Source organism: Poecile atricapillus, chromosome 4, assembly GCF_030490865.1.
Source record: "Poecile atricapillus isolate bPoeAtr1 chromosome 4, bPoeAtr1.hap1, whole genome shotgun sequence".
NCBI classification, from domain to species: Eukaryota; Metazoa; Chordata; class Aves; order Passeriformes; family Paridae; genus Poecile; species Poecile atricapillus.
This window is the reverse complement of record NC_081252.1, coordinates 58,267,906-58,294,563: the sequence shown is the minus strand read 5'-3', so window position 1 is coordinate 58,294,563 and position 26,658 is coordinate 58,267,906. Positions and strand designations below refer to the sequence as shown.

General features: G+C 36.9%; 1 protein-coding gene across 1 annotated transcript; it reads right to left on the bottom strand.

The window, feature by feature from the left end:
- Positions 1–996: 996 nt before the first annotated feature.
- On the bottom strand, positions 997–26,560 carry SEPSECS (Sep (O-phosphoserine) tRNA:Sec (selenocysteine) tRNA synthase). Its single transcript, XM_058838627.1, has 11 exons — positions 26,348–26,560; positions 24,870–25,024; positions 22,496–22,614; positions 22,249–22,407; positions 21,551–21,704; positions 18,019–18,121; positions 15,739–15,868; positions 15,524–15,615; positions 8,479–8,572; positions 7,788–7,878; positions 997–6,661 (listed from the first exon to the last, which is right to left on the bottom strand). The coding sequence occupies exons 1-11, from the start codon at positions 26,459–26,461 to the stop codon at positions 6,412–6,414; spliced, it is 1,461 nt and encodes a 486-aa protein (XP_058694610.1). The 5' UTR covers positions 26,462–26,560; the 3' UTR covers positions 997–6,411.
- Positions 26,561–26,658: the final 98 nt, after the last annotated feature.

Below are 26,658 nucleotides of genomic sequence, written 5' to 3'. Positions count from 1 at the left end.
GTTTTTAATAATATGGATCCAGAAGTCACTGGGTGAAGCCAGCACAAGACACTGCGAAGAGCCCACAAAGACCTCCACTTTCTCAGTGAGTCACAGAGTCACTAAGAAATATCTTCCTCCAAGGGGCCTTGGATCAATGAGGCTGAAATTCCTATGCATGCCTCCGGAGATGGAAAATGAACTCTGTGGGGCCCAATGAAAACATGCACTGCGAGGTCAACATGTTGTGCATCTTTTCTGAAACTTGAAGTGCTAACCTTTAGCAGATTTAGACACAGATTTAACATTCAGCTGAAATTTTTAGGAACAAAACCAAAGAAAAAAAACAGAGCGTGACAGTTTGTGCCATCTGCATGGGATATGAGCATGAGTTTTAATGGCACCAGTTAAAACATTATTAAAAAAAAATTATATTCAAATCCATTTACTGAGTATAAACCCTTTAACAAAAAAAAGCTAGTGGCATGTGCACTTGCACCTGCTGCTGTTGTGTACTCCAGATGACTTCTTGCATAGGAGGTTCTGCATCAGCGGAGATGGCAATTCACTGGTAGGCATTCTTCCCCCCTGCACATCATTTTTCCAGTGCACTAGTACAGCAGAGTAAAAAAAACTCACCCAAAATTACTCAGTGGGGTGAGGGGAGAACAGACTACCACAAATGCACAGTATTAGAGTAGGCTACTACTGTGATGAAATGAGAGCTACATTTTGACAGTATTCTCTGGTGCCTGTATGGTGCAGGAGGTCAAGACATTACTATGTATACTCTGATCCTCCTGGAGACTCAGCACCTCCTCAGCTGCACAGCAAGCATTCCAGGCTATTTCTATTTTTATGAACTTTCTAGACACTTTCCTCATCTTCCATTTAAAAATGTGTCTTTACTGTATCCCAAGCCTCTCCACCCACTAAACTATTTGCAATTCCTCTACCACTATTGAAATAGATGCTGTATAGAATCAGAAACCAGAAGACAATGAGAGTAGTAATCAGACTTGTATTTAATCAAGAGTTTATACAGTATGTTGCAGGTTTTTAAAAAAGACATTTCTATAGAAAATAACAGGCATATTATTTTAGCTCAACAGCTATATTTCTCAGTTTGACGTACTGTAGACCAAACAAAGCTCTTTTCCCTTCTGCAGCTCCTCAGACTCTAGAAAGTTGCAGGTTTAACTCCTCAACAGTAGCTGTGTCTGCAAACTAGTTCTACTTCACGTGTGCTTGGCAGCCCAGTACCAAAGCAAAGCAGTAATGCTTTCCCCTACTGGGTACCAAATTCGCCTGCAGCCAGAGCTCAGGGCTGCACCCAAGAACTACCAGCTGCAGTGCTGGAGCAGTGCACCCTGCCCAGGGCCTACAGAGGTAGCTCAGAAATAGTTTAGGTAAGAGACAAGAATGGCTGCAAACATTCTTTACATTAGTTTCCGTAGCAATATGAGCTTTATACATCACATGAGCCAAACAGATATAACCAATGTAGAAAGATTCAAAAATGTTGGAGACCTTGCTCCTTTTCCCTGTATTTTGGCCATGTGCTCCTCTGGTACACTTCAATTACAGGAAATTTGCCTCAGAAGGAGTTTTTGGAGAAAGCAGATGAGTAGGGATGCTCATGAGTGTTCATCTTGAATTCCCAAGTAGTGTGTTCTTACTTGGGATGCCTAGATAAAGATCAATAACACACCCACCTCTGCTGCTGTCATCACACGTGTACATGACCAACGACACCTTCCAAACAGCAGTAGGTGTAAGATGGTAGCCTAGCATTTTCAGCCCTTTGAGAACAACTAATAGGAAAGGTAGCACCCAGCTGAAACCACTGCCTTCTTTCCATTCATGCTACATTAAAAAATCAAACTGTTATAATTTGGCCATAACTGGCTCAGCCTGGATTGGAATGCAGGATTCTAAGGGCAAATTAAATTTCACCATCCACATTAAGAAATCAATTCAGCTTCTGAACTGGATCAACTTTGAATTTAGTTGAAATGTGGTTTGATGAAAGACTCCTGTCCAGCAGCAGATATAATTATCACACCCATCTTAATTAGATCATGAACTTGACTTTAGGATCCCCAAAGGAGTATTGAAAGCTTGGTCCAGTTACACTGAACTTGGTCCAGAACACTGAAGCTTATCCATCAAGATAAATATATTACCAGTTCTTTGATACAACAGATGCTTGATGAGTAATGGAGCAAATGCCTTTTTAACTATGGATTTTTAAAAGGATTATTAAACTGCACTAAAGTGTATGCTGTTATCTTTGAGGGGAAAAAAAGTATATTATATGAAAAACAATTATTACAGAGCACATGGAACACAATTTTTCAAGCACTAGTTTCAGAAATAAAAACATTTGAACAAAGATTCTCTGTGGAGTGTCACTTTGTAACCAATTCAAGATTTTAAATAGCTATTGTTTAAAAAAATTGTCAGCTATAGAAATTGTTTTCCCTTCAAATTCCAAATCCTGTCAGAGCAGGGTGATTAAAATGTTGTGTTAAAAAAAAAGGAGGGGGACGGGAAAAGGCAATCTAATCTCCCCTTATAAAAGTAGAAGCAGCAACTCAATTTTTAAAGTATCATGAACAAAGACTGTAGCCCATCTATCATTCACATATGGATCCATGTAATGATTCTTCAATTAGAATTATTATCTGTACAGCAGCTGAAGACTGAGAACTGCTGATACACTGCAGATGAGAACATTTGCTAGTCTCTGGGCTCCAGCCTTTCTTAAAAAATGATGATCACACAATATAGATTGCTCGGTTTATATGTGTATTAAGCTGCAATGCCAGCATTTACATTTGCAACATTACAATTTTGCTTTCTTAGGCTCAAGAGAATTTGCTGCATCTGGTAGATTTTATTTGCTTTGTATCTTAGGCAATTGTTATGAGCAAAGCACAAATAGGCAATATTATTGCTCCAAGTTCTTTGTTTTGTTGATTATCTCAGATACTACCAAAAAAAAGTAAAGTAAGAGTGGGCCTGTGAGATGGGTCATTCAGTGTCAGTTTACTTGCACTATATTATCCCAGTGCTATTTTTATAAGGCACAGCCATCTGCTCCGTCATTTCTTCCACCTGTATAGATCCAGAGAGCCTAAGATGCAACATCAGTGGGATAGAAAAGCACCTCACACAACAGTTGCAGGCCTTGTAAGGGCAGAAAGTCACTTGGTGAAATCAGACTGCGGCAACCTGAGCAGTCCCTGCCTACCCTTGCACCCTAACAACATGCTGCAACCTAGAAGATGCTGGAGAAAGGTAGCTACATAAATAGTAGCTGTGAGACAGCCTTACTAAATGGGCATCTCTTCTCAGTGTTTCTACTGAGGATTCCTGCTCTATGAATTCTGAGTATGTTCTGAAGCCCAGGCAGCCTTCCCAGATGTCTCCCTCATAATGTAGAAGCAGCAGTGAGCTGGCTCTTACAGATTTTGAGCCATGTCAAAGCCTTTAGTGATGTGTGTATGTAGAGATTAGAAAAAGGGCTGCAGCTTAATTAAGAAGCTTTTCTACTTCACTGTACAATCTTGGAAAGATCTTTATAGAAGGCAAATAACTGCTAATGCATTGGCTATTTGTTTTACTCTGTGCAGTTTGATATATGCCCATGCCACTGCCATCTTTCACAGTACTACTTTTAGTGGGTGGGAGCTGCCACAGCCATGAAATCTCCCTGTAACTGTTATACAAAAGAAATGAAACCTCTGCTCATGAGTATATCTTCCAGTGTTATTTCACTACTTTATTATAGACATTACTGAATAGAGAATAAGAAATTTATACTCTTACTTGAAAAATACTTTTTATCCTCTACTGAATCTCCTGTTCCAAATATGCTGTAAAGAGCCCGGTCTTCTCTGTTTACTTGGGAGGATATTGCCATTTGAATTACTTAAAATTCCCTTACATTTATGTGACATTATAGAATGGGTCTGTCTTAAAAAAATTAGTATTAATTAAAACTGAAGACATTTATGGGGATAAAGCAAGCAAATAAAACTGAAAACTGGTACAAAAGCTTACCAAAGCAATATAACATGAATACTTGGTTCAAGAGTTTATACATTGTGGTGGAACACATTTATCAAAATATTACAGATTTTTTCATTTCAGGTGTCTTCACTAAGATCTGTGAAGAATTTGAATGACACAAATTAAATTTTATATTTGTTTTCAATTAAAGTCATTGCCTTATTTTTTTTAATAAAAAAGGTTTAAGAAGTAAAAATCAAAAACTTCTTAGGTCTATGAGCTCTTGTTTAGAGCTTTCTTGAAATTTTCAGCTTTGATTACAAATGAGAAACATTTCAAAGACAGAAAAAAACATTAATCAAGGAAGCAGTTCAATTTATATTACAAGTGACTGAATTACTTTCAGCAGACAATTCATTATGAGACCAAAAAAGGCAGAAATGTCTTTCTCTCAGAGAAGCAACTGCTGTTTTCTTTATTCAGAATCAGAATACTACTTATCAAAACACTTATTTTAACTGTTATCACACACTTCCCTAAACTCCTGTAATAGTAGTGCTAACATTCACATTCTGTGACTGGACATCTAAATCAGTAATTTATACTCATTCAGGCAATATCAAAAACCAGGAAGAAAGGTATCACTAAAATCTAGCAGTTTTCACTGGCTGCTCCAATATACCAAGTACTGAGGCAGTAAGCTGCAGAGATGTGACTCCAGAGTTTGTGGAAGTTTTACTGACTGGAAAAACTGAGGTACAGCATGCTCTCATTAAAAAAACCAACAAAACAAACCCAGAAAAAACAGGGAAGGAGGGAGAGGAAAGAGAGAGAGAAAAAAGACAAGCTATTTGCATCTCCTTACAGCCACAAGGGCTCAGTGGCCAAGTTACCTGACTTGTCTCCTAGGATGTGTTTGTACAGCAAACAATGGTGACTGCAGTCTGGGGAGCTGTACCTGCACAAGCTTTAATCAATCTAACTTGTAACTCAAGCAGTAACAATGTGGAAGCAGCAGTTCAACTTAAGCTGAAGATACCATGGACCTCATTAAGTGAGAGCACCTTCATGATGATTAGCACATTATTAACTCCCACATACTAGCATCACCTCCTGCGTGAATTCACTTGAATGTGCTGGACAGACAATCTCTCAAAAGCACCACTATTCTGATTAAGTGATTTCCTGACTTTTAGAACTCATTAATTGTGGTGTCCTGAGCAATACTACATTACACAGACAAAGAAAATGTATTTGAACATTATGCTTAGTTTGAACAGTAAATTACATAGAAGCTATGTACAATGTAGTAACCACTTTTGAGAATAACTTGCACATTTTGCAACCTGCAGCACTGTCACTCCAGTGATATGGAACCTTTGTTTGAGGAACAGACTCTGAATCTATTGTTTGCCTAATGAATTCAAATCAGCAACTGCATAGATCCACAAAAGCAACAGTGCCAATGGCAAGAGACACTACAAAAATGGAAGTATATAAATTTCAACAACAGTGGTCTAAAAATGCCAAAATACTCTCATGTCTCACTGGCTCTTAAAACAGATGCATTAGTCCTACATTGCATTCCTCCTTTTCAGTCAGTTTTTGATCTGAACACCCTTTCAAATCAGAAGAATGAAAAAAAAAAAAAAACTAAAGCCAAAACCCCCCAATGACTGTACCTCTTCACAGACCCTGACTTTCAGTATTAAAACCCCTCTGGGCTGCTGAACTATGCAAATGTTTTCAAGAGCTGCGTACTGACAGGATATGAGGTACTCTAAGGTTCCTGTTTGCCCCTGGAGGCTGACTAGTTCTAGGTAGTTCATGACAGGTGAGAACACCTGAAAAACATTACTATTCCAACTCTGTCATTTACCCACACAGTTTGAACAAGGTATTTAGTAAGTGCTATCCCAACATTTGCATAAATCTTTGAAAAGAAATTAAAAGTGACACATTCACTGATGAAAAACAAAGTATTTTGTGAGCAAAGAAATGTGTTGCTTGGATGGTCTATACCTAGGAAGGAATTCAGTCACTGCCACAAACAATATTGTTAAACAAAAACATGTGAATAAACATACTGTGATTCAATAAACACTGGTCCAAATAGCCACACACAAACTGAAAGGCAAACTCTTAAGTCTTTGTGAACATAAAGCTTTACTTTGGCAGATATTAACTGCATTTCATACATTACAAAAAACTTGTGTCTGGTCCTTTGTTCTTGGACAGAGTATTACCTACTTTCTTAAAGCTGAATTCCACTCAAATTTTTATTATTGTTTTCAATAACAAGAATATAAGATCAAGAACAAATTCCTGCACTGCAGATGCACAGCCCTGACCCAATACAAACCTGACATACTTCAGACAAAACCTCATCTTCCTGTGTTACTAAATCTGTATCTTCTAGTCTTCAAGTTGTTCTGTGGCTGCATTAGCATCATTGATTTCATTTATACTTTTTTCTTGCTTTGCTTCTTTTCTAAAAGTCTTCAAACACTTGTCAAGTCTTTTTAGGAATACATCTACATCTTGCTTTTTAATTCCAATTGCTGAGGCAGCATTGAGGTAAGCACAAGGATAGTCATTTGCATGTGACATAAAGCCTTTAAAAGTGTAGTTATTCACAGTTTGTACAGACCCACAAGGAACAACTCTGAAACAAACAAAATCACAATTCAGTTAAAGATGCCTTGACATTTTATGTTTTACCCTAGGTTGAACACAATTACACAAATTCCTACTGAAGTAGGGAGTTGCTATTCCTACCAGTAATGCACAGCACCAGCATAACTTAAAATCTGTTGAAATTCCAGGTCAAATAGTGTATACTACAAAAGAATTACTTATGTAACAAAAGGGAAAACCTGAAACCTTCACATCAGGCAAAGAATTTCAAAAATTGAAACTCTTGAACAATTTCAGCCAAAGATGGTTAAAATTACAGGACCAGCCAAGGTTAGGACAGGCAAATTAAAAAGAGCATCTAACCACAGTACATATAGATTCACTGTCGTTCATCTGTGCAAGAAGTGGAATAATCAGAGCTAATGAAGCATGCCCTTTGACGTGGAAACATTCAGCTCTGCCACAGAAAAATAACATTAAGTCTATGGCAGAAGTTAGCATGGCAGCAGTAATATTCAGATTAAGGAATGCTGCCAAAACAAATTTTAAATAATTCTCTTCTTTTAAAAGGTTTAAACCAAAATCATTAAAAATTATTTGGCTCACATTTCATTGTAACAGTATCTCTAAGAATAAATTCAGCTCAAACTAGCTCAGGTTATAGATTTTTAGTTTTTTAATTTTTTAAACACAATTAGTTGCAGAAAGCAGAACTTATTTCCATTTGACAAAAAGCTATGTAGGATATTAAAAACTTATTCCCTTGATATCCAGCATAACTGTATTTGTGCTGCAATAAACAAAATAAAGATCTTCTGTTGTAGCTTACACCTAAACTGTAAGATCAGACAACATCTGGAAACTAAATGAAATCAAGGGATAATAGGGAACAATGACAATAAATTAAATGGGCATAGATGATCTATTTAGGCTACCAAAGTAGACATGGAAAGCCTCACTGCTAACTCAGGCAGGGAGACATTTCTACTCTATAACAGTGATGAAGAAGGGTGATTACTCTCTAACTTGTTATTGTTAGACTGCCTTCTGTAATCACGACACAATTGGTATAAAACATTTCACAGAATTTTGTACAATATATGCTAATACACCCTCCCCACTCCCCCAATTTTTTAAATTCATAGTATCCTTACCTTGCTCCAGAAACTTGTCTTGTGAAAAGCATAGATCCAAGCTGGGTAACAGCACCATCATTGGTTTCATTCAGATTCTTCAGTGACATGGCTAAAGTAACATAAGGTCAGGTTAAAACTGCTACAAAGCTGGTTTTCCTCCAAAGAACCACCACAAATGACAAGCTGTGTTCCAACAGCAAGAATGTAGCCAACTATTTGTGTTCACATTCAAAGAAAAAAAAGAAACACTACATATAATAATTTTTAATTTTTCCACAACCTGTCATAGATTACTTCCTTGGTTAGACTGTATGCAGATTCTGCACAGGTGGAGAGTATTATGTTGGTGTTCAGCAGAATTTTTGGTTAGAACAAATACCTTGAGTAGGAGTTCCATAATTTCTTTTACAACACGAAGATGATGAGTAATTACACTGTAATTTATTTTTAAATCTACTTTTTATGAAGTATTTCTTCAGCCTGTCTTGAATTAATTTCTGTCAAATTAATATGGTGGACAGGAGAAAAATAATGGATCCAAGTTACTATGCTACTTTTATAGCAGATTACCTTGTTGGTAACCTTATTGAATTATTATTCAATTTAGTAGCATATAGTGATGTTTAATATATAGGAATGGTATGTGGAAGTGCATTATGAATCCACAGTATATTAGATTTTTTTTTTAAGTTAAAACCCCAACAATTACCTAAGGAAATGGGATTATGTGGTGTGTCTAACAGTCTCTCATTGTGGTTATCTGCCAGCTTCTTCAGCTCACTTGAAAGATACAAAAACATCTCCTGAAAAAAAGATGCAATATTTTTGTTATTAGCTATCAAACAGAGAAAATAGCACCTATTTCACAGAACTGTTATATCTTCATTACATCCTACAGGTGCTCAGCTAATTCCCTTTTCATATGTACTAAGCAAGTGGATCAGACAATTCTCTGAAATAATTCTATAAAGGAACAGCTCCATTTCCTGAACACTGTTCTTATCTCTCAAGCTGATACAAAAGTCTCTACCTGCTCTAATACATATGTTTGGGATGTCATTCATTCTCCCTATGGCCCTGAAACCAATCGAGGAAAAAAATCTTGAAGAGATTGCCACTGCACAGCAGGTGTTACCCCACCCTACTTTTCAATAGCCTTCCCACACCCTAGCCCCATAAACCTCTGAGAATGACCAGCACAGATGGTCACGTTTTGGCAAGTTGCTCCTTACTTTGTCTTCTCTCCTTTAATACATTCCAGAGTAAAAGCAGTATATTTTGTTACCATGTATCACACAATAACATTTCCCCCTAGTGCAGAGACTTCTTTTTCTGTACGAGAATAAAACTCCAGTATCTTGAAGAGGCTATAAGTACATATTTGGCTGTATTTTGTTTCAGACAATGTACATTCTCCTGAATACTCAGCTCTGTTGAGCAGTCTCTATCTTTTTCCTAGGACCACCCTTCTGTTCAAGCTGACTATAAGAATAGAAATATCTGAATTTCTGCTATCACTTAATTGGATTGCACTTTTACTGTGAAAGTGTCATAAGACTGATATTCATAAATACTTTGGCTCAGATACAAGTCACATTGAACATAAAAGGCTGTTTCTCTTCCTCTGTATTTTATATCCTCCCTCTTCCCCAGTAGTAATCTATGATAATTGCTCATGCTCTTCCTCAATTTAATATATTCCTCTTCAGATATCAGCTCAAAACACTTAGGGACAGAGTGAGAATAAACAACATTCTTCTGCTTTAGCTTTTTTCCCATCCTTTCTAATGTTTAGTCTCTCATAAAAACTAGCAAAACCATACAGACACTGCGTAGCCTTTTTAAAAGATATTAAACACCAGGCTTCTCCTCTTTCAGGCCATAAAAATTGTCCTGCTTATCTGCTTCAGTGTGACTGCCTGTTTAAGCATCCTCATCAATTTCTGGACCTGACAAGTGATTTTTCATTCTTTAAATAGAATTACCTTTTCTGTTTGTAGACCAGTATCTTGCTTTGACCTGTGGACTCTGACAGATATAAATTACAGCTTGTGATCAAAATTATGCTTTTGAACAGAACCTCTCCAAGGTCTTATGAAACCAAATGAGCTTTGTGGTACCTAAGTTAGAAGAATGTTACAGCTGCTTTTCTTGAACCACTGCAGGATACTTTGCATCCCTTCATGAGAGACTAAACAAACACAGCTCCCCACCTGTACTTCCTAGTATCACAGAATGAATTCAGATTAAGAGAAAAAAGTACCCTCTTACTGTCTAAATGAATTAGGCTATTGATATGACTATCCAGAAAAACATAAAGCTTCTGTAATACTTGAAAGAAACAAAAAAAATTTGGGAGGTACCTATGTTTAATTATCAGAACTTGAAATCTGTGAAAATCATTCTTATTTCTCATATATCAAGTGATTTTATGGTTTCAGTTCAAAGTTTATTAACAGTTCACTCAAAGAAGCTGAAAAATATGTTTCAAATGTTCAGACACTTCTGCCTTTCCTCTGGTCCCTCACTGTATATAAGCACATTATTAATTTGTTACTTTCCATAATAAGCATCATTAATGTACTTTTATTAGTATTTATTTTGGAATACAAATAATAAACTTATTTGTGCTCCCTCTGCTGGCTATTTACTTCTAAAACAGAAGTGAAATATTGTAGAAATACACATAAATTGTGCCTACTCTGGAGATACTACTGGTGAAATTAGTACTCAGAAAAAATATACTGGAAGAAGACCAATTTCCAAACAATTTTTGTGTGTTGTACCTAGGAAATCATCTGATAAAACTCTTATAGTATTACTGAAAGGATTGCTGAAAGGAAGTATTACCGAAACTTGGTATAAAAAGTTACCCACTGCATAAATATATTAAATTTAATTAAATGTATTAAATGAAACTGTTACTAGGTGAGCCTTTACATATATAGGAATTCGTTAAAACAAAGGAGAATGGAAAGATGGCAAAAAAAATCCAAGTATGTATTTTCATTACTTTGACTAAAGCTACATGAACACAAATTCCAAATTCCCTGTTTTTATGAACACTATTTTGCATCTTTCCACTGGAAGCCCTGTAGATATTTTATAGTTTCAGAAGTTTGTTACAAAATAGATTAACTGCCTTTCCAAAAAAAGGATTAAAGCAATATTTTTCTGAGGTCAAATCTATAGCCAACCTCCATTATAAAATATTTCTCTTACATGGAAAATTTATAAGCACCCTAAGCAATTATATATAATTGAGCTCTTACATAATAGATTTTCTGTAGTAGGCACTCAAGTTTTCTCCAATGAAGCCAACTATTATGCTAAAGTTACACTGAACAACTCAAGCACTAAATGTCAGTTAATTCACTCTTTTACCTTAGAAACTTATCACAAAACCTCATGAGGCTATGTCCTGGGGTGACTGCCCCAAACCAGGACAGGCTAGACAAATGAATGCTAAACCATGTGGAAATGTCTTTGATTTCTGGTTCTTCGTGCATCTAAGCCAACAAAACACCTTAAAAAACAAAGAACAAGTCAACAACACTGTCTGCGTCAAACAATTCAGTTGTCTGGATGAAACAGTCTACTTTCACATACATATACAAAAATATTTTCAAGAAGTGTTGTAACAATCACTAAAAATATTTGAATCATACTATATTTATGCTATAGAACTACTTTTAATAGAACCTACACTAGTATGGGTACTCTTCATTAGTTGCTCCATTGTGATAGGTACTGTTCTTGCAAATGAAAATAACAACAGAGAAACAAGTAAGGGAAAAGCCAGTAACTCCAGAGAAAAAGAAGACTGGGGTACTAAATAAGCCATCAGTCCTATACCAGCTGACAAAGAGGCAACTGATGAAGGCCAGAAAAGTTTTTGTGCAGGGTTGAAACTATCCTAGCTGGCTCTAACCACTCAGCTTTCTTACACTGAGTCTGTAACACTCTGCCTTCCTCCCCTGTGTCACTCTCATCTGAAAAGATGAGCTGTCCTCAGGGAACAGCCACAGAGCTGCTTATGGTGCAGAAGAGGATGCTGTGCAAGAGTCATTTTACAGCCTCTTCACCCTAGACACAGACTGCCACAGCTCTCCTACGCTTGCCTGAATCCGATCTGGTCCCATCTTACTTTGCAGCAGCAGCTGTTTTATAATGCAGCCATCACAGCCTGTCCTGCTTCATGCCTAAGAAGGACCAGCTGCTTCTGAGCTGTGATCTGACCAGACTCCTTGGTGCACCACACACCCCACAGAGGAGCTGCAGAGCTGAGCACAGAGAGCTGCCAGCAGATGAGAGCCCAGAAGGAGGATCACCTTCTTGAAATGCAGCCAAACACATGACAAACTATACATGTATGTGTGTGGCACTCGCATATATCAAACACCCTCCTAGGCAGATTTTCTTGCATTGCAGGAATTTTGTTAGGGATATATATTAGAAAGTTTTAAATCTTTACATGATCTGTAGCTAACATATATGTAATCTAACAGAAAGTGCCCAGTAACTCTTGCCAATCTGATTTGGTAACACTAACATTCACATTTTCTTTAAAGGTCTTTCTTAATAACAGCAATCAACACATTTTTGCTTCAGCACTTTTGAGATCTCGAGTTCAGGCTTTGTCACCCACACTTCTTCAACACAGGCTCTAAGTATGGAGGCCTCTCTGAAATTTCCATTCATGCTCAGCACTTGTTTAATTACACAACACCATTTAAAAAATTCATTTAAACTAATTTGCCTCCAACTACTCTAAAGTTTCAATATGGTTACATATACTTTGAATGAGGAAAATCCCCCAATTTTCTCATATTTGACATGCTACAGTGTAACAAGCTGACTAGAAAAAAAAAGAGTAACAAACGTCTATCTTGCTTTGAGAATAGCTGATTTTTTTTACATTTTTAATATCCTTCATTAAATGGCTTTCCTCTTCTTCCATCATAAGCAGAGCAGCAATACAAACTCACACTGAACTATACAAATAATTTATTCCAATCAGAACTTCAACAATAATAACTCATGAAACATAAACCCAGTATTATAATGAATTGTAAAATCTTCAACAATTTCCTTCCACTCTGTATGATTTTAAATATTTTAGATACATGCTCCATAAGGACATAAAAATAACCCCAGTTTTACTCTCAGAAAGTATGCATACAGATGAATACCAATATAAAAACCTCTATCACATCCCACACTAACACAGAAATACATTTAAGAAAATGAGAATTATCTTGATTGTTAAGTCTAATGAGGAAATCTATAACTGCTGTAAACAAAACCAAACCACCACCTCTTCAATAATACTGGGATAATAATTAGTTAAGTGGATTAAAAGGATCAAATTGGATAATAGCAGGTATTAACCTGGCCTTTAGGGTTCTGAATGTAAACCCTGAATGTAGGGTTCTTTCTTTCCATAAAATTTGAGATAACAACAAAGCCTGTTGTTTATGCCATACACAGTGCAATAACTACATTTATGTTATGTGGCCTGGCTTAGACACACACACATATGAAAATATGAAAACTTTTATGACCTAGAAATGTAAAATACAGGACATAACATAACCTGTACTGAGACATCAAAAGTTGCTATAAAAACACAACTTTTACATAAAGTTCTTTAAAAGCAAAGCTACAAATTTGACTATGGACCAGCTGTTATCTGCATTGCAAAAGGACCCAGAATTGCCTGAGATCAGAAAACCACTGTTCTAACTAACCATCATATAAATATATAAAAAGGAATTCTGAAAAGTCAGTACTCCTTCATAACACTACATACAATCTCATACTCTTGGACAATTGCACACTCCACAACTCCCAGCTTGTCAAAAAAAATGCCATTCCATGCACATGCTCCTCTCCCTCATATAATCTCTTCCTTTGCTGTATTAAATAGCTAATCTGTGTAAAAGAAAAACTGGGCAGATTATTTTGTTATTTGCTTGTGCAGGACTAATCTCTTTTCAGTAATATTCTGGTCTTTCTGGCCTAAACTCAAATAATCTAAGTAACACCCATGCAAATGAGGATCAGGTAAAAAGAGAAAGAAAAACCACCTGAAGTTTTTTATAGCTGATTTTTTTTTGTGTGAGTAGGTGCAGCTGCACCAATATAGAAAGGAGTACTCAATGTCAAGCTATAAATAGTTCCTGCTGGAAGCTTAATAGCTCTGCCTCTGCTTCCTCAGAGCACAGGCAATAAACTATCACTATTGCATTTTTACAATTCAGGAACAAACAGATTTAAGCAAAAATGTTTCTATTTCTATAGCAAATCCAATAAAAGAAACATATTTATGCCATATATAAGGCTCTGTTTATAGAGTATATTCACATTTCAAATAAAAAGACCTGAAGCTGTAAAAATATAATACTGTATTCACTTTAGAATTCTAATTCCAAGAAAATTAGATGACTCAAAGTATACAACTATTCATTAAGATATTTATGAAAGAATTATTATTTATGACTCGGACAGTATTTCTCATCCCCTTTATACATCTGCTACTAATAGAAATGTAACAACAAAATCAGCTGTGTAGAAAACAATAAATTTACTTGAGATTCTTTCGGCCATAAGAGTAAAGGGGAAAAAATACAATTTGATTTTAATGAAGACACAAAACATAAATGGCAATACATACAACAATCCAGCATAAAGTGCTGCAGCAGAGGCAAAAGTGGTAATTACTTTCAGTGTTTCACAAGCTGCTTTCACTTTATTTGCACAGATCACTTCTTAGTCATTGTAAGGTTGCTAAGTTGGTTTGGTTTTCTATAGTCTAGTTATTCCTGTGGGATCTCAGTTCCAGCACAGAATTTATGGATGCCTCTATAAGCAGCTAGAAATAAGTCACAGCACCCAGAACTACGGCTCTGCCACATAATCGGAGACAGCAGTAAGACGTCAGGAGGAAACAACTGGAACATAGTTTTCAAATAAAATAATGAAATAGATAATGCATAGCTTAAAATTATTAATTTAATAGTACTTAATTCACAGCATTTCTTTATATAAAGCCTCTATAAAAACAATCTTCTGTATTACTATATAAAGAGAGATAAATCAGGCATGTATTAGTTACAGAATTAAGGATAACTCCAGATACACAAATTCCAACCTGATCCACTGGATTTTTGTGCAGTGCAATTATACCCAACTTAGAACCCATAGTCTGTGCAAAGCAGAGAAGAAACTTAGCTGTGTCTCTAGATAAATAATTAAAATGGCAATATTTTCCTCTTTTTGTGGAGTTGTGATTCTCCACACAATGTGGCACACAAGCATTCAATTAAGCATTATCATAGCACAAAGGCATAATAGAGACAAAGGAGAAAGAGCACACATCCTGGATTATTCTGACTGTCCTGGAAGCAGTGTGACCATGTTAAAACACTATAGTACTTCTCCATTTAAGATTTTGTGGACAAAATTCTGCTATGTTAGTCACATTTAGGAACAACAGATATGAATACTGTACAAGATAGTACAGGCCCTCTGTTTAGGCTCCCAGTTTGAACAAACAACAACATGGAAATCATGCACACTCATGAGCACCATAAGTAATTATATCACACTGACTTTCCAGATTCAGAGCTCTGAGCTCAGAATAAGTTCAATGGCTTTCTAGACAGAAACTAGATTTACTTCACAAAGCAGTTTTGCAACAATGCTTTGTTAACAGCTGACTGCAAGAAAATACTGCTTGCCAAAAAACTTACCTTTCTCTCTTTCAGTAACTTTTTGTAGCCACTGGTTCCCAGAGACAGAAGTGTAATGAGGACGTCTAAAGAAGGGGACGCAGATGCTCTTCCTGAAAAAAAAAACCCAGTATAGAGATTAAAGTGGCAAAAATAAATTTTATGTGAAAGAAAGCTGATAATCAAATTTTCTATAGTTATTCTGTATGGCTGAAATCAGCCCATGAACTAGTTACCTGGATACATTTTGCTGATCTCCTGAATGAAGGACTCGTTGAAGCCAGCAATGATAGCACCACCTACTGGAACCATAAAATTTTTGTCCAAGCTCTGAACAAAAGCATCTATTCTGCCAACTCGAGCACCCTTCATCAAAAAGGACAAAAAATAAAATCCACAGTATGCATTAGGAAAAAAGGGAAACGTGATAGCATCGCAATTCTATAAAAGTGTAGCTGAAATAAATATAATTCCTGAAATTCTCAGATACTGCATTTGTAATCAAAATATAAAAACCACGGTATTATCTCTTTTAGCACTGCTTACTATCAGTACCATTATCTGCCTAACATAGTACCTCACAAATTCCCATTTTCCTGTGATTTAAAATATCAGTTTTAGTTCCTTCAAGTCTAACTGTATCTCCTTTTCAGCAGCAACAAAAAAGAAGCCCCTCAAAATTTAATGGGAATTATGCAGTTAAAACTGTTCAATCCTGAACACTTTTTACAACTCTCACAATAAAAGGCTACAAGTTAACATCTCATTAGCAAAGCTTTTTTCAATACATATATAAATTTTCATTAAACAAACAGGCTAATTCCAGCACTCATCCTTCTAAGGCTGCTCTCATAATCAAGATGCTAGTAACTTCTTATAGCAGATATCCCCCACATCCTTATACCTAACTACTCATATTTTCAAAGGAAAAAATGTAAATTCTGCAGTACACCTTCAATTTGAATAGCATGTAACTATGTGAACCGTACAATTAAAAAGCATGCAGCATAAGAGAACCTGAAAAGTGGGTTAAACCCCATACATATCAAAATAATTGATACATTTTTAAGAGTACATACTAAATGTAAGAAGTAGAAACAGAGTTAGTATCTATGGCAAACAGATAGAAAAAAGCAAAGCTAACTAAATCCCATTTATTAGTTCTATGTTTTGATAGCTTAATGCACAGGATTTAGGAAGAACACTCCAAGTTTGTCAGCTTTTTGTTGGGAACATGAATGCCTGCAGTTACCATTTGATTTAATTGACAGGAGACCACCAGAGGAAAAGCACAACATGAAATAGTCTCAAAAGCTTGCTAGTTGTATTCACACTGTGCTCAGCATGCACATATTCCAAAGTATTCATTAATAACTACTTTCTCATAAACAGAAAATTTTCTAGCACAAATAATACATTTTGTAAAAAAAAGTAAAATAAATCAGAGTTCAAATGTATACATTTGCATAAGTAAGGAACAAACAACCTATTGATTCTAGAAAAAACACAGAAACAAACACAGTAAAAATTCTATTTCTATTTTTTGAAATTCTATTATAGTCTGAAATGTTTATCATTAGAACATTTCATGAAGCAAAACCCAGCACTTCCACAGCCTCATTCATGTTAGTTTCTCACTAAACTTGAGCAAGTTAAATACAATAAACATGTACTAAGTACAGTACAAATAAAGCATATACCATTTCCTATTTCACAAATTCCCTCAGTCTGTCAAGGTTTAGAAATGCCAACATGATGTTCTTTCACAATTGTACATTAAGTTGGTCTGTGTCCTGTAAGTAATGTCTTAGCAATCAGAAAAAAAAAAGATGACCAGCATATTTTAAATTACTAATAGTTCAGGATCGACTGTATCCTATTAAAATATACATCTCTGTTCTTTTGAATAGGTAACAGAAAAGAGAATACTGAAGAACATTGCACACACAATATAATGAAGGAAAATGTAAGAATTCTGTTTCATGACTGATCTTAGATATCAAGCAACATCCTCTTCAAATTAAAAAGCAACAGAAATGAAACTTTTTTGAACATTTAACTTAAACCAGTTTCCTCTGCCATTCTCTGTGCCAACAATAGTTTAACAGTGACAACTTCCATCAAGTCCTGCTGTAGAACCCTGTACTTTCAATTAAAAATCAGTAACTCATTCTGTTGAAGGCTTAATTTCTATTCAAGTATGATCGATTATGTCACTTTCAGTCAACAACTTCAGGTAATATTTTAAGAAAGCTTATTAAGGATATTTTTCCATTATAAAGACACATGAACATACACAAAACCTAAATAAACTTAGGGTTACAAAAAAACCCCACATAATAGAAATAATTACCATGCTTAAATTCTATTTCTGTCTGTTGTGCTTTCCCAACAAATTGTTCAAATATCAGACATGCATGGGATTACTCTCAAAGCTATGAAGCATCTAGTCTCTCTACAATCACAGATTTCCTTATACTTGCTAAAAAATATGATTGGAAATACACGGTTCCTACCTGCTGGATAAGATGCATACATTTTGAAGACTGAACTCCGTATGCATTGTTGACAATATGTGGAATGTCATAATTAGCACAAATCACAGCCAGCTCCTCCAGCCTGTGAGCATAAAATTTTAATTTAGAGAAGCATTGATTACAGTAGCTCTTCTTACAAGTCAGACCATTAAAAGACTGAAAGGTCTACAAGGAAGTCAGAATGAGAAAAGTAACTTTTTTGATTAGTACCTCAAGGCAGTATTTGTCATCTTAAGCTATAAAAGTTAAGATGAAAATTCTATTGGCTTTTACATATATTGCAAATTGTTGATCTAGTCTGAGATTTTTCTTGCTTCATTTCAAGTTCTGTCTGGACACACGTTAATATATCCCAAACCAATCTGCTTTAGATATAATATTTTTTTTGCTGCTTTACTGTTAACTAACATAGCTTTAGCTAGTCACTTCTTTTTCTTTTCTCTAATATTGACCATGAAGACAGTCTATAGTAGTCTCAAAAGTATATTTGGAATCAAAAGCATCCTATAATAGGAAGTTTTTACATGTTTCTGTTTATTTCAAAGAACTAGTACTTTGATCCTTTGGCTGGAATCTCACTTGCACATTTCAGATAAACTGATTGAGAGAAAAGAAATTCTTTGAGAAATGGAGAGCCCTAAAATGTCTGAATATGGACATCAACAGATTGAAAATTTGTTCAGCTGTTTACTCTTCACTTGCCTTTAGAACTCCCTGAAATCACAGCGAGCTCAACCTGAATTGATTAATCAATCAGTCAAATTAAGATTTATGTGAGCACACTGATCGTTTTAAGATCCTTCAGCATTTTAAACATACATATATGCAGTATCCTTTGCTGAAGCACTCCAATCATTCTATATTTTTTAAAAAAAATTACTCATGATTTTCCCCAAACTTTTGAATCTGTTTTACATATAGAATCTATTAGAAAAAAATTAAGCAATATAAAACAATTTAAAGTGATGATAAAGGTTATATTACCTTTAAAAGAAAAAATTAGGAAACTACTTCCAATGCATTTTTACTCCTTCTCCTTATGCGCAGCCTCTCACTGTAATTTACTGACATACATATAAAATGTGACAGAGTATGAAAACATTTTCCAAGAGGTAACTTTCCTTTGCATACTATTTCTATTACATTGTCTAGTGCTGTTCTTCAATGCAAAATTCTGCTGCAAGTGTCATATTAAATTTTACAAACATAAATTCTTAGGAAATCATCATAACGACATTATCCTTAAAAAAAACCAGAAGTACTTTATGATTAGGGAACACCAGTAATATAATGTACATATTGATCTTCTACAGACAAGATATTTGTCAGGAGCTGCATTTCCAATAATTTTTCACATTTATCAACACAATCATAAAATATTCTGAATTGGAAGGGACTCACAAGGATCATTGAGGCCAACTCCTGACTTTGCACAGCACAGCCCCCTAGAGTCACACCATGAGCCTGAGAACATTGTCCAAACGCTTCTTGAACTCTGTCAGGCTTGGTACTGTGACCACTTCCCTGGGGAGCCTGTTTCAATGCCCAACCTTTCTCTGGGTGAGGAACCTTTTCCTAATGGCCAACCTAAAGCTCCCCAGCTCAGCTTCAGCCCATTCCCTTGGGTCCTGTCAGTGGGACCATGATCAGGGCCTGCCCCTCCTCTTCCTCCACCACAAGGAAGTTGTAACTGCAGTGAGTCTCCTCCAGCATGAAAATACCAAAGGACCTCAGCTGCTCCTCATGTGGCTTCCCCTCATAAACAAAAATACTTGAAGAAACATAACATGCAGGACAAAGCTTTTGCCTTCTGATCTGCTGATTCTTAATCAGACGCATTCCTCACCTTCTAGAGGGACTCAAAGGAACAATTTCCCTCTTACAGGCTTCTTTTCAAGTGCAGGCTGAGAATTTCACCAAACTAGAGAGTGTACAGCTATGTATGCTCATCTTTCTCACCTTCTGAAAATTAAAGGAACAATAACCTATCTTCTACAAGTACTGAAAACAGCAAAGTATTTTTTTCCTAAAAATATTCTATTGAACAATTAGATCCATTTTGCAATACAGAATGAGAATGCTACAGTTTGAAGAGAATGTGTTAGTATGCAAGGGAAGCAAACGATGCACAGCACCTGTATGTACCTGCACCTGCTTCCAAGGCCTAGAATGCATCATTGAAAGTGCTACTAATCATATCATAAAAATAAAGCATTAACATAAGTTGGCTACTGAAGTTCTTTCTTAGTCACAAATAGAGAAATATTTCTCAGTTTATTCTTCCTTTCTTTTTCTGCTGTTTGTTCAAGTCAATGAAAAGAAAGCTTTGTTCTTTTTTTCTACTACTGAAAGCAAAAAGATATGTAATACTGCTAAGTACATAGACCAGCTGAAAAGGACACTTTCCCTTTAGTTCTCTTAAATATAGTAGTTTAAGAAACACCTTACAGCAACAGCAGGTAGAATACTGAGAAAGAGGGTTTATACACTAGAGAATTACTCCCACAGAGTTAAACAGTACTTCAAAAGAAAGCCATAGGTACAGCAGCCATAAAACGACTTAAAATTTTAAAACACCACAACTAAATAAAGCCTTACAAATGCAGATATTTAAAAACAGACATTTAAAATTGCGCCCTCCAGAAATGCTGTCAGGGTTTTCCTTCCTATAGGAAGATGAGGGTTATGGCCTTCAATAGTTGACAGCTTCTTTTAAACAGAAAGTGCATTCAAATCTTCCCGTATCTGTGGTATATCATAACATAATGCCACTGCCTAATAATTCATCTCTTAGTTGTAGAGGACAAAACAATCGCAGCATGTCAAAAAGAGGAAGCAGATAAGGAGAAGATTCATTTACCCAAGCTATAAAACAGACCATTCAGTTTTGATAGCTGTGATTTAAGTTAGCCAATAAATCTGCAAGTCAGCTTCAAGCAATGTTCATAGTATTCTGACAGAATTATATGGATTTAACTCCCATCTTTCCCTCTAGAAACTAGGTTAACCTATGATAAATACTGGGATTTTTTTTTAAGGTAGGAGAGGAGAGTGAAATATATTTTTACTTGCCACATTTCAGAGTCAATAACATTTATTTCCTATGCTTGTGAGTAGAAGAGTAGAAAAGGCAACAGTAACATTAAAACATGGCATTAGATATGGAGCTACATCTCCTGGATTATGTTTCCATGAGAGTCTACTTTTACTACTTCCATGAAACTTTAAGAAAACCACCAGCAAAATGACATTAACTTCACCACGAGAGACAACATTAACCTCACTTATGTGACAGAAGAAAAACCTTCTTTGTAGTTCTCACTTTTAAAATACATTTTTCTGGAAGGGGATTAAAGAACCTTTACTAATAGTTGGCAGAAGCAGTTTTAGGAAGATGGATGGTCAAAACATGGAGGTGTTGGTTGGCTGGGTTTTGTTGTTGGGAGGGTGGAGAGGATGTTTATTTGTTTTAACAGTAACAAATAACACACTTCTTACAAAGACTGATTACCTATCAGGTACCCTTGGAGCGAAGCAAGATGTTGTAGAATGCACACAAAGAATATTTTCAGCACCAAGAGCCTTGATTTTGGCCTCCACTGCTTCGAGGTCTGTCCGTAGCTCATCGCCTTCTAATACATTTTCTATCACCACAGGCTCAAAACCTGACCAAAAAAAGCAAGAACTGAATGTAACTCAACAAGTCTCTGATTAATTGTGGGGGTTTAGTTCCACTATGCATTTGAAAAACACTTCATGCTACTATTGTTTTAATAGATTATAACAAAAGACTGTGCACATCAGAGAGCTTGTCATCTGCTGATCACAATTCCTAGGAAACAAGTTTTTGCATAAATTTGAGAGAGAGATTTCAACCATGAGCTTTGGTTTTACATAATTCTAAAGACAGCAAATTAGGCATCTTAGTCTGAGGGTGTACTGTAACTTCCTTAGTATTGTGCTCTCACTTGACTCCCTTATATACCTTTGTACCACTGCACACACCTGCATTTTTCAAGGCGTTTGGAAGAGAGCATGCATGTTTTAATTACATGTTAAAAATCAGGAGTGCACAAATAAAGCAGAACAACCATGTATTAGGCCTTTTTTGTATTTTACTACAGGTTATGAATTGATCAGTCTGATAGATGGAAGTTTCATATCTGTTGGAAGAACACGCACTGTGTCGTCAATCAGTTACCTTCTTACCTGCAGTTATCATTGATTTAAAACAAGATTTCTGGTCTATACGTGGCCAGATAATGTATTTTGCCTTTGGTCTCTTGTGCCTCAATGTTAAAAAACAGAGAGTTAGACTCATGCCTGTTGCCATAGGAACCACAAAGCAACTGGTCACTGTCCGGACACCTGCACACAAAAAACAAGTCCGAAATTAACATGAAGAATCCATTATGGAACTTCACAAACTAGTGAGATTTTTCAAATTTACACCTACCAGCCAGCTTTATAACATCCAGAACAACTGAATTAGTAAGTTTGTTCAAAAGGCTTGAACCTGCAGCTTTAGGCTGTACTGCAGAAATATCACCTGACCTTCCAATTCCATGGATCAACCTAAACAAAAGAAGTTGAAAACACACATCAATTTTTTTCACGTTGCAAAGCCATAATTCTTCCTAACTGAAGAGAATTTAATCTGATAAACAATTGTGGAAAACTTTGTACCCAATGTAACATCAATATCTGCCACAGTCAATTCCATTTTAACAAACTACACATATTTGTATGAAATTTTGGGTTTTTTTTTAAACAGTAGATTAACAATATTTCTGCATGCAAATAAAAACTTAGAGAAGACCCACTGCAGCAACACCTTTAGCATTTGGCAGGCTTCCTTTTAAGTACACCTCAGCACTTGATGTTTGCCGAAATAGCATTATAAATGCTGACATGTTCAGACAAACAACAAAAGAAAACAAAAATGAGTTGTCTATAGTTCAGTGTAGCATAGGCATAGTAGCATTATAGATGCTCCCTTGACAAATGCTTCATCTCCATAAGGCAAGGAAATAATATATACAAAGTGATACATATCTATATATACAAATATATATGTATCGCTTTGCCCATCTCATACATCTTCACTTCATCTATCATTTTGCTATTCTATGTTATCTATCACGGAATACTATGTCTCTCTGCATTCTGTTTAAAAATTGTGGTTATAAACTGCATTTATAAAAATTGAACATTATTTAGTTCAGGAGTGAGGGATCCTGAAGTAATTTATAAAATACAAGCTTACAGAACTAACTTTACCCATGTCTGAAATGCAGCAGCTGCTCAAGTAAGAAAATAACGGTATACACCGACTTATAGCTTTAATTCCATTTTTGTCTTGACAACAGAATAAAATGCAGTCCAAAGAGTATATGACATCCAGAATTTCTTGGAGCATGTTTTTACAGCTTGAATTTATTTTCCTTTTTCAAGTTCTAAGTTGAAATCAACAAACACTTGGTAATTAATTGAAACTTACATATAATCCTCACTCCACCTAAAATATTTGCTTCCCTCATTCCTGCTATGTTCTTAATAGCTGTCTCATACAAGTACTTTTTATTTTGTGCACATATGCACAGCTCCTCTAAGAAGCAATCCTCCCTAAGACTGACCCTTTATTAAGCTAAAAGGAGAGACAGCTAGAAAACCATCTCCTGCTACCTCCATCACTCCCCAAGTCATCTGTAAAACCTTAAAACTTATTGAAGAAATAAGAGGAGAGGAGGACACCTTGCTATTGCTGACACTCACCAGAGAAGTGAGATGCTAGGTGACAGAGCTGCATAGGAACAGCAATAGTGAACACCAGTTCAGGCTCCCTCTGGCCAAAAGCCAAGGCATGCTTCCTCCAGCACCGTGCAAAAGCAGAACTTCCTCAGATATCCTCTCCACCCCTACCATGTGTATCCTAGTTTACAGAGCTGTACACAAAACTAAAAAAGCTGAACTGATGTATGACTGGATTTCACCATGCATTTTTCATGGTACTGCAGGGCTCACGAAAGCCAACAAGCCTAACTCAACCTCTATATGGGAAAGCTTACTAAATTTCTGGCCTCTAATACTTTTTTGTGTTTATCTTTCAAGGAGAAACAGCCTGGAACTTTCACTTTGTTTCACTCCTGTTGGATAAAACATCACAGCAAAGTACTCAGCACAGAACTCAACACACACATATGAAAAAGTACATTGATAAGGAAATTAATGCAAAGCCTCTAGAATTATAGCATCCAACATACCCACTGAGTAAGTGTCAGAAGGGCTACAAGCTAATAAAAGTTCTTTTTGTCTTTAGAGACCTCCCTGCTTCATATAAAATCTATTATAGATGGACTGGAGTTTCATCTGCCTATCAACTAATCACATTATCAAGCAATTAACAAACATAACAAACTACAAATAGCTGTTCACTGTCAATGTTTAATATTGTGCAACTACAATGTACAGTAGTTTTTAATAATACACAGATTAAAAGCTGCACATTGTTATAAAAGGCATGTAATGCATAGATTATTTTAAAACAGTAAGATCTCTGCTTCCCTTGGAGAGGACAGCTCAACAATTTCAGCTTCTACAAATTCAGCATACATGACATAATCCTGACAAAACATTTTTGCTTCTTTCAAGACTTTCTAATGATTTATTAATGAAAATTTAATATAGAAAGCTTTATCAATTCAATTATTGCATTATATTATTTTTCTCAAATGCTATCAAGGTCTTAGATAAACAAAATCACAATAGGATATGCCATTGGAAAGCATTAATCATAAACCTGAATAATTCAAATAGTCAATAATTTGTACCTGTAATGCCTTCGGGCAACAAGTCCTGACACCACTCTTCCTTCCCTCTCACCAACACCACAGTTGCCCAGGAAGTTATTGCTATCCATTATAGCAAGTTCATGAAGAAACAATTCAATGGTGCTTTCATCCCATCCATCTTCAGGACATTTCCCCTTAATAATAATAATAATAATAGTAGCAATATAAATACAGAACTTGGAAATGAAAAATGAACAAAACTTTATGCAACTTGTTTAATTATTGTTACCCTTCTTTCTCATGCTAAGCAGCAGTTTGTATTTTCACTATTCTCTTTTATACTACCTAATGTTATGAACCTGTATTCAGAGAAAAATTAAATAATTATTTTTCCGGGAATTAAATATAATTACACTAGCACATCCCGACATTAAAACAATCAGGATATTTTTTACCTTCAAGGGTTCTCTCTGGTACACACAAAACCACTGCAGGGCATACATGTCAATTACTCCCAAAAAGACTATGGATTATTTGATGTATTCTCTAGACATGATGTACATGAACTACAAGAATTCAACAGTGAAAACGGCACAGAAGGGAAGATATTCAGATATTAGAGAACCAAAAATATGAGCAGAAGGGAACTACAGTTTAAATCTAACACATCTTTCTATCTACACATTTTCCTTTCTAGTTATTATCTAACAGGGAAGGAAACCATTTCCAAAATATGTCAAAACCCGCAACCAAAAACATGCTCTTTTTGTGCTCTTTATAGAATTAAGAACTATACCTATCTTTGCAAACTGCAGACAAGATTCTCAAAAGACAGGGACCCATAAAACTATGAAGATTTTTTATGGGTCCAGAGGCTTTTCCACATGCCCCAGTAACAAAAGAGCCCTTTCAAAAATCGAATTAGTTCCTGAGGTGTGGCATCAAAGTTAAGTTGGAAACAGTAGATGACATGACGGAGGATACTCAAGAACTGAAACATTTGCTAATTCATTGACCATGATTTTTATACGCTGGAGGCAATGAAATACATCGTTTTGGCACAAGTATCGCTTTTTACCTCACGTAACAATGTGCTAAATCTTACTGTTTTAAAACATTTATTTAACTGTTCGCTGGGCCTTTCTCGGCAAATGCACAACCCAGGGCAGTGAGTCTCTTTTCCTCCCAAACGCGGCCCTTCACTCCGGGACTCCGTCAGGTCCCTGCCATGGGGGCAGCGGCTCGCCCGGGCCGGACACCGCGGTGGCGCCGTGCCCGAGGGCAGAGTCCGTGAGGCCGGCCGGCCTGCGCGCTCACGGGGCCGCGCGGCCCTGCCCGGCCCAGGGGGAGGCTTCCCCGCCGAACCCGGCTGTTCACAGGGCCGGCGGGCGGCTCGGGGCCGCTCTGCCCCTTCGGACCCCGGTGCGCGGAGCGGGGCGGCTCTGCCCAGTGCGGACGGTGGTGCGCGGAGACGGAGCTGCTCCGGGGGCAGGGGCGGGAGGCGGCGGCCCCATTACCTGCTCCAGCAGCGCCCGCAGGCGCAGCTCGTGCGCGCGGCGGCCCTGCGCCCCCTGGCGCACATAGGCCGCCGTCACCAGCCGCTCGCTGCAGCCCTGGTTCTCCGCGTTCATGGCCGCGGCGCTCCCGCCGCCGCCGCTCTCCCTCCGCCGAGCGGGCCTGTGCGAGCCGGGCACTTCCCGCCGGGAAGGGGCGGGCGGGGGCGGTGCGGCGCACAGAGCGCGGCGGAGCTCCGGGGCCCCGCCCCGCCGCCAGATCCGCGCAGCGGGCAGCGCTCCGCGGGGCCGCCCCCGGCCGGCCCTTCCCGGCC

Bases quoted from the DNA above. Each gene is read 5' to 3' on its own strand.
- SEPSECS (XM_058838627.1), bottom strand. From the start codon at position 26,461: ATGAACGCGGAGAACCAGGGCTGCAGCGAGCGGCTGGTGACGGCGGCC. The intron at 18,122-21,550 runs GTAATCAGTCTT...TTATGCTCACAG, and splicing joins GCTCCAAGGGTACCTGATAG to GCTGGAGGAGCTGGCTGTGA. The intron at 7,879-8,478 runs GTAATTGTTGGG...ATGTTACTTTAG, and splicing joins ACATAATCCCATTTCCTTAG to CCATGTCACTGAAGAATCTG.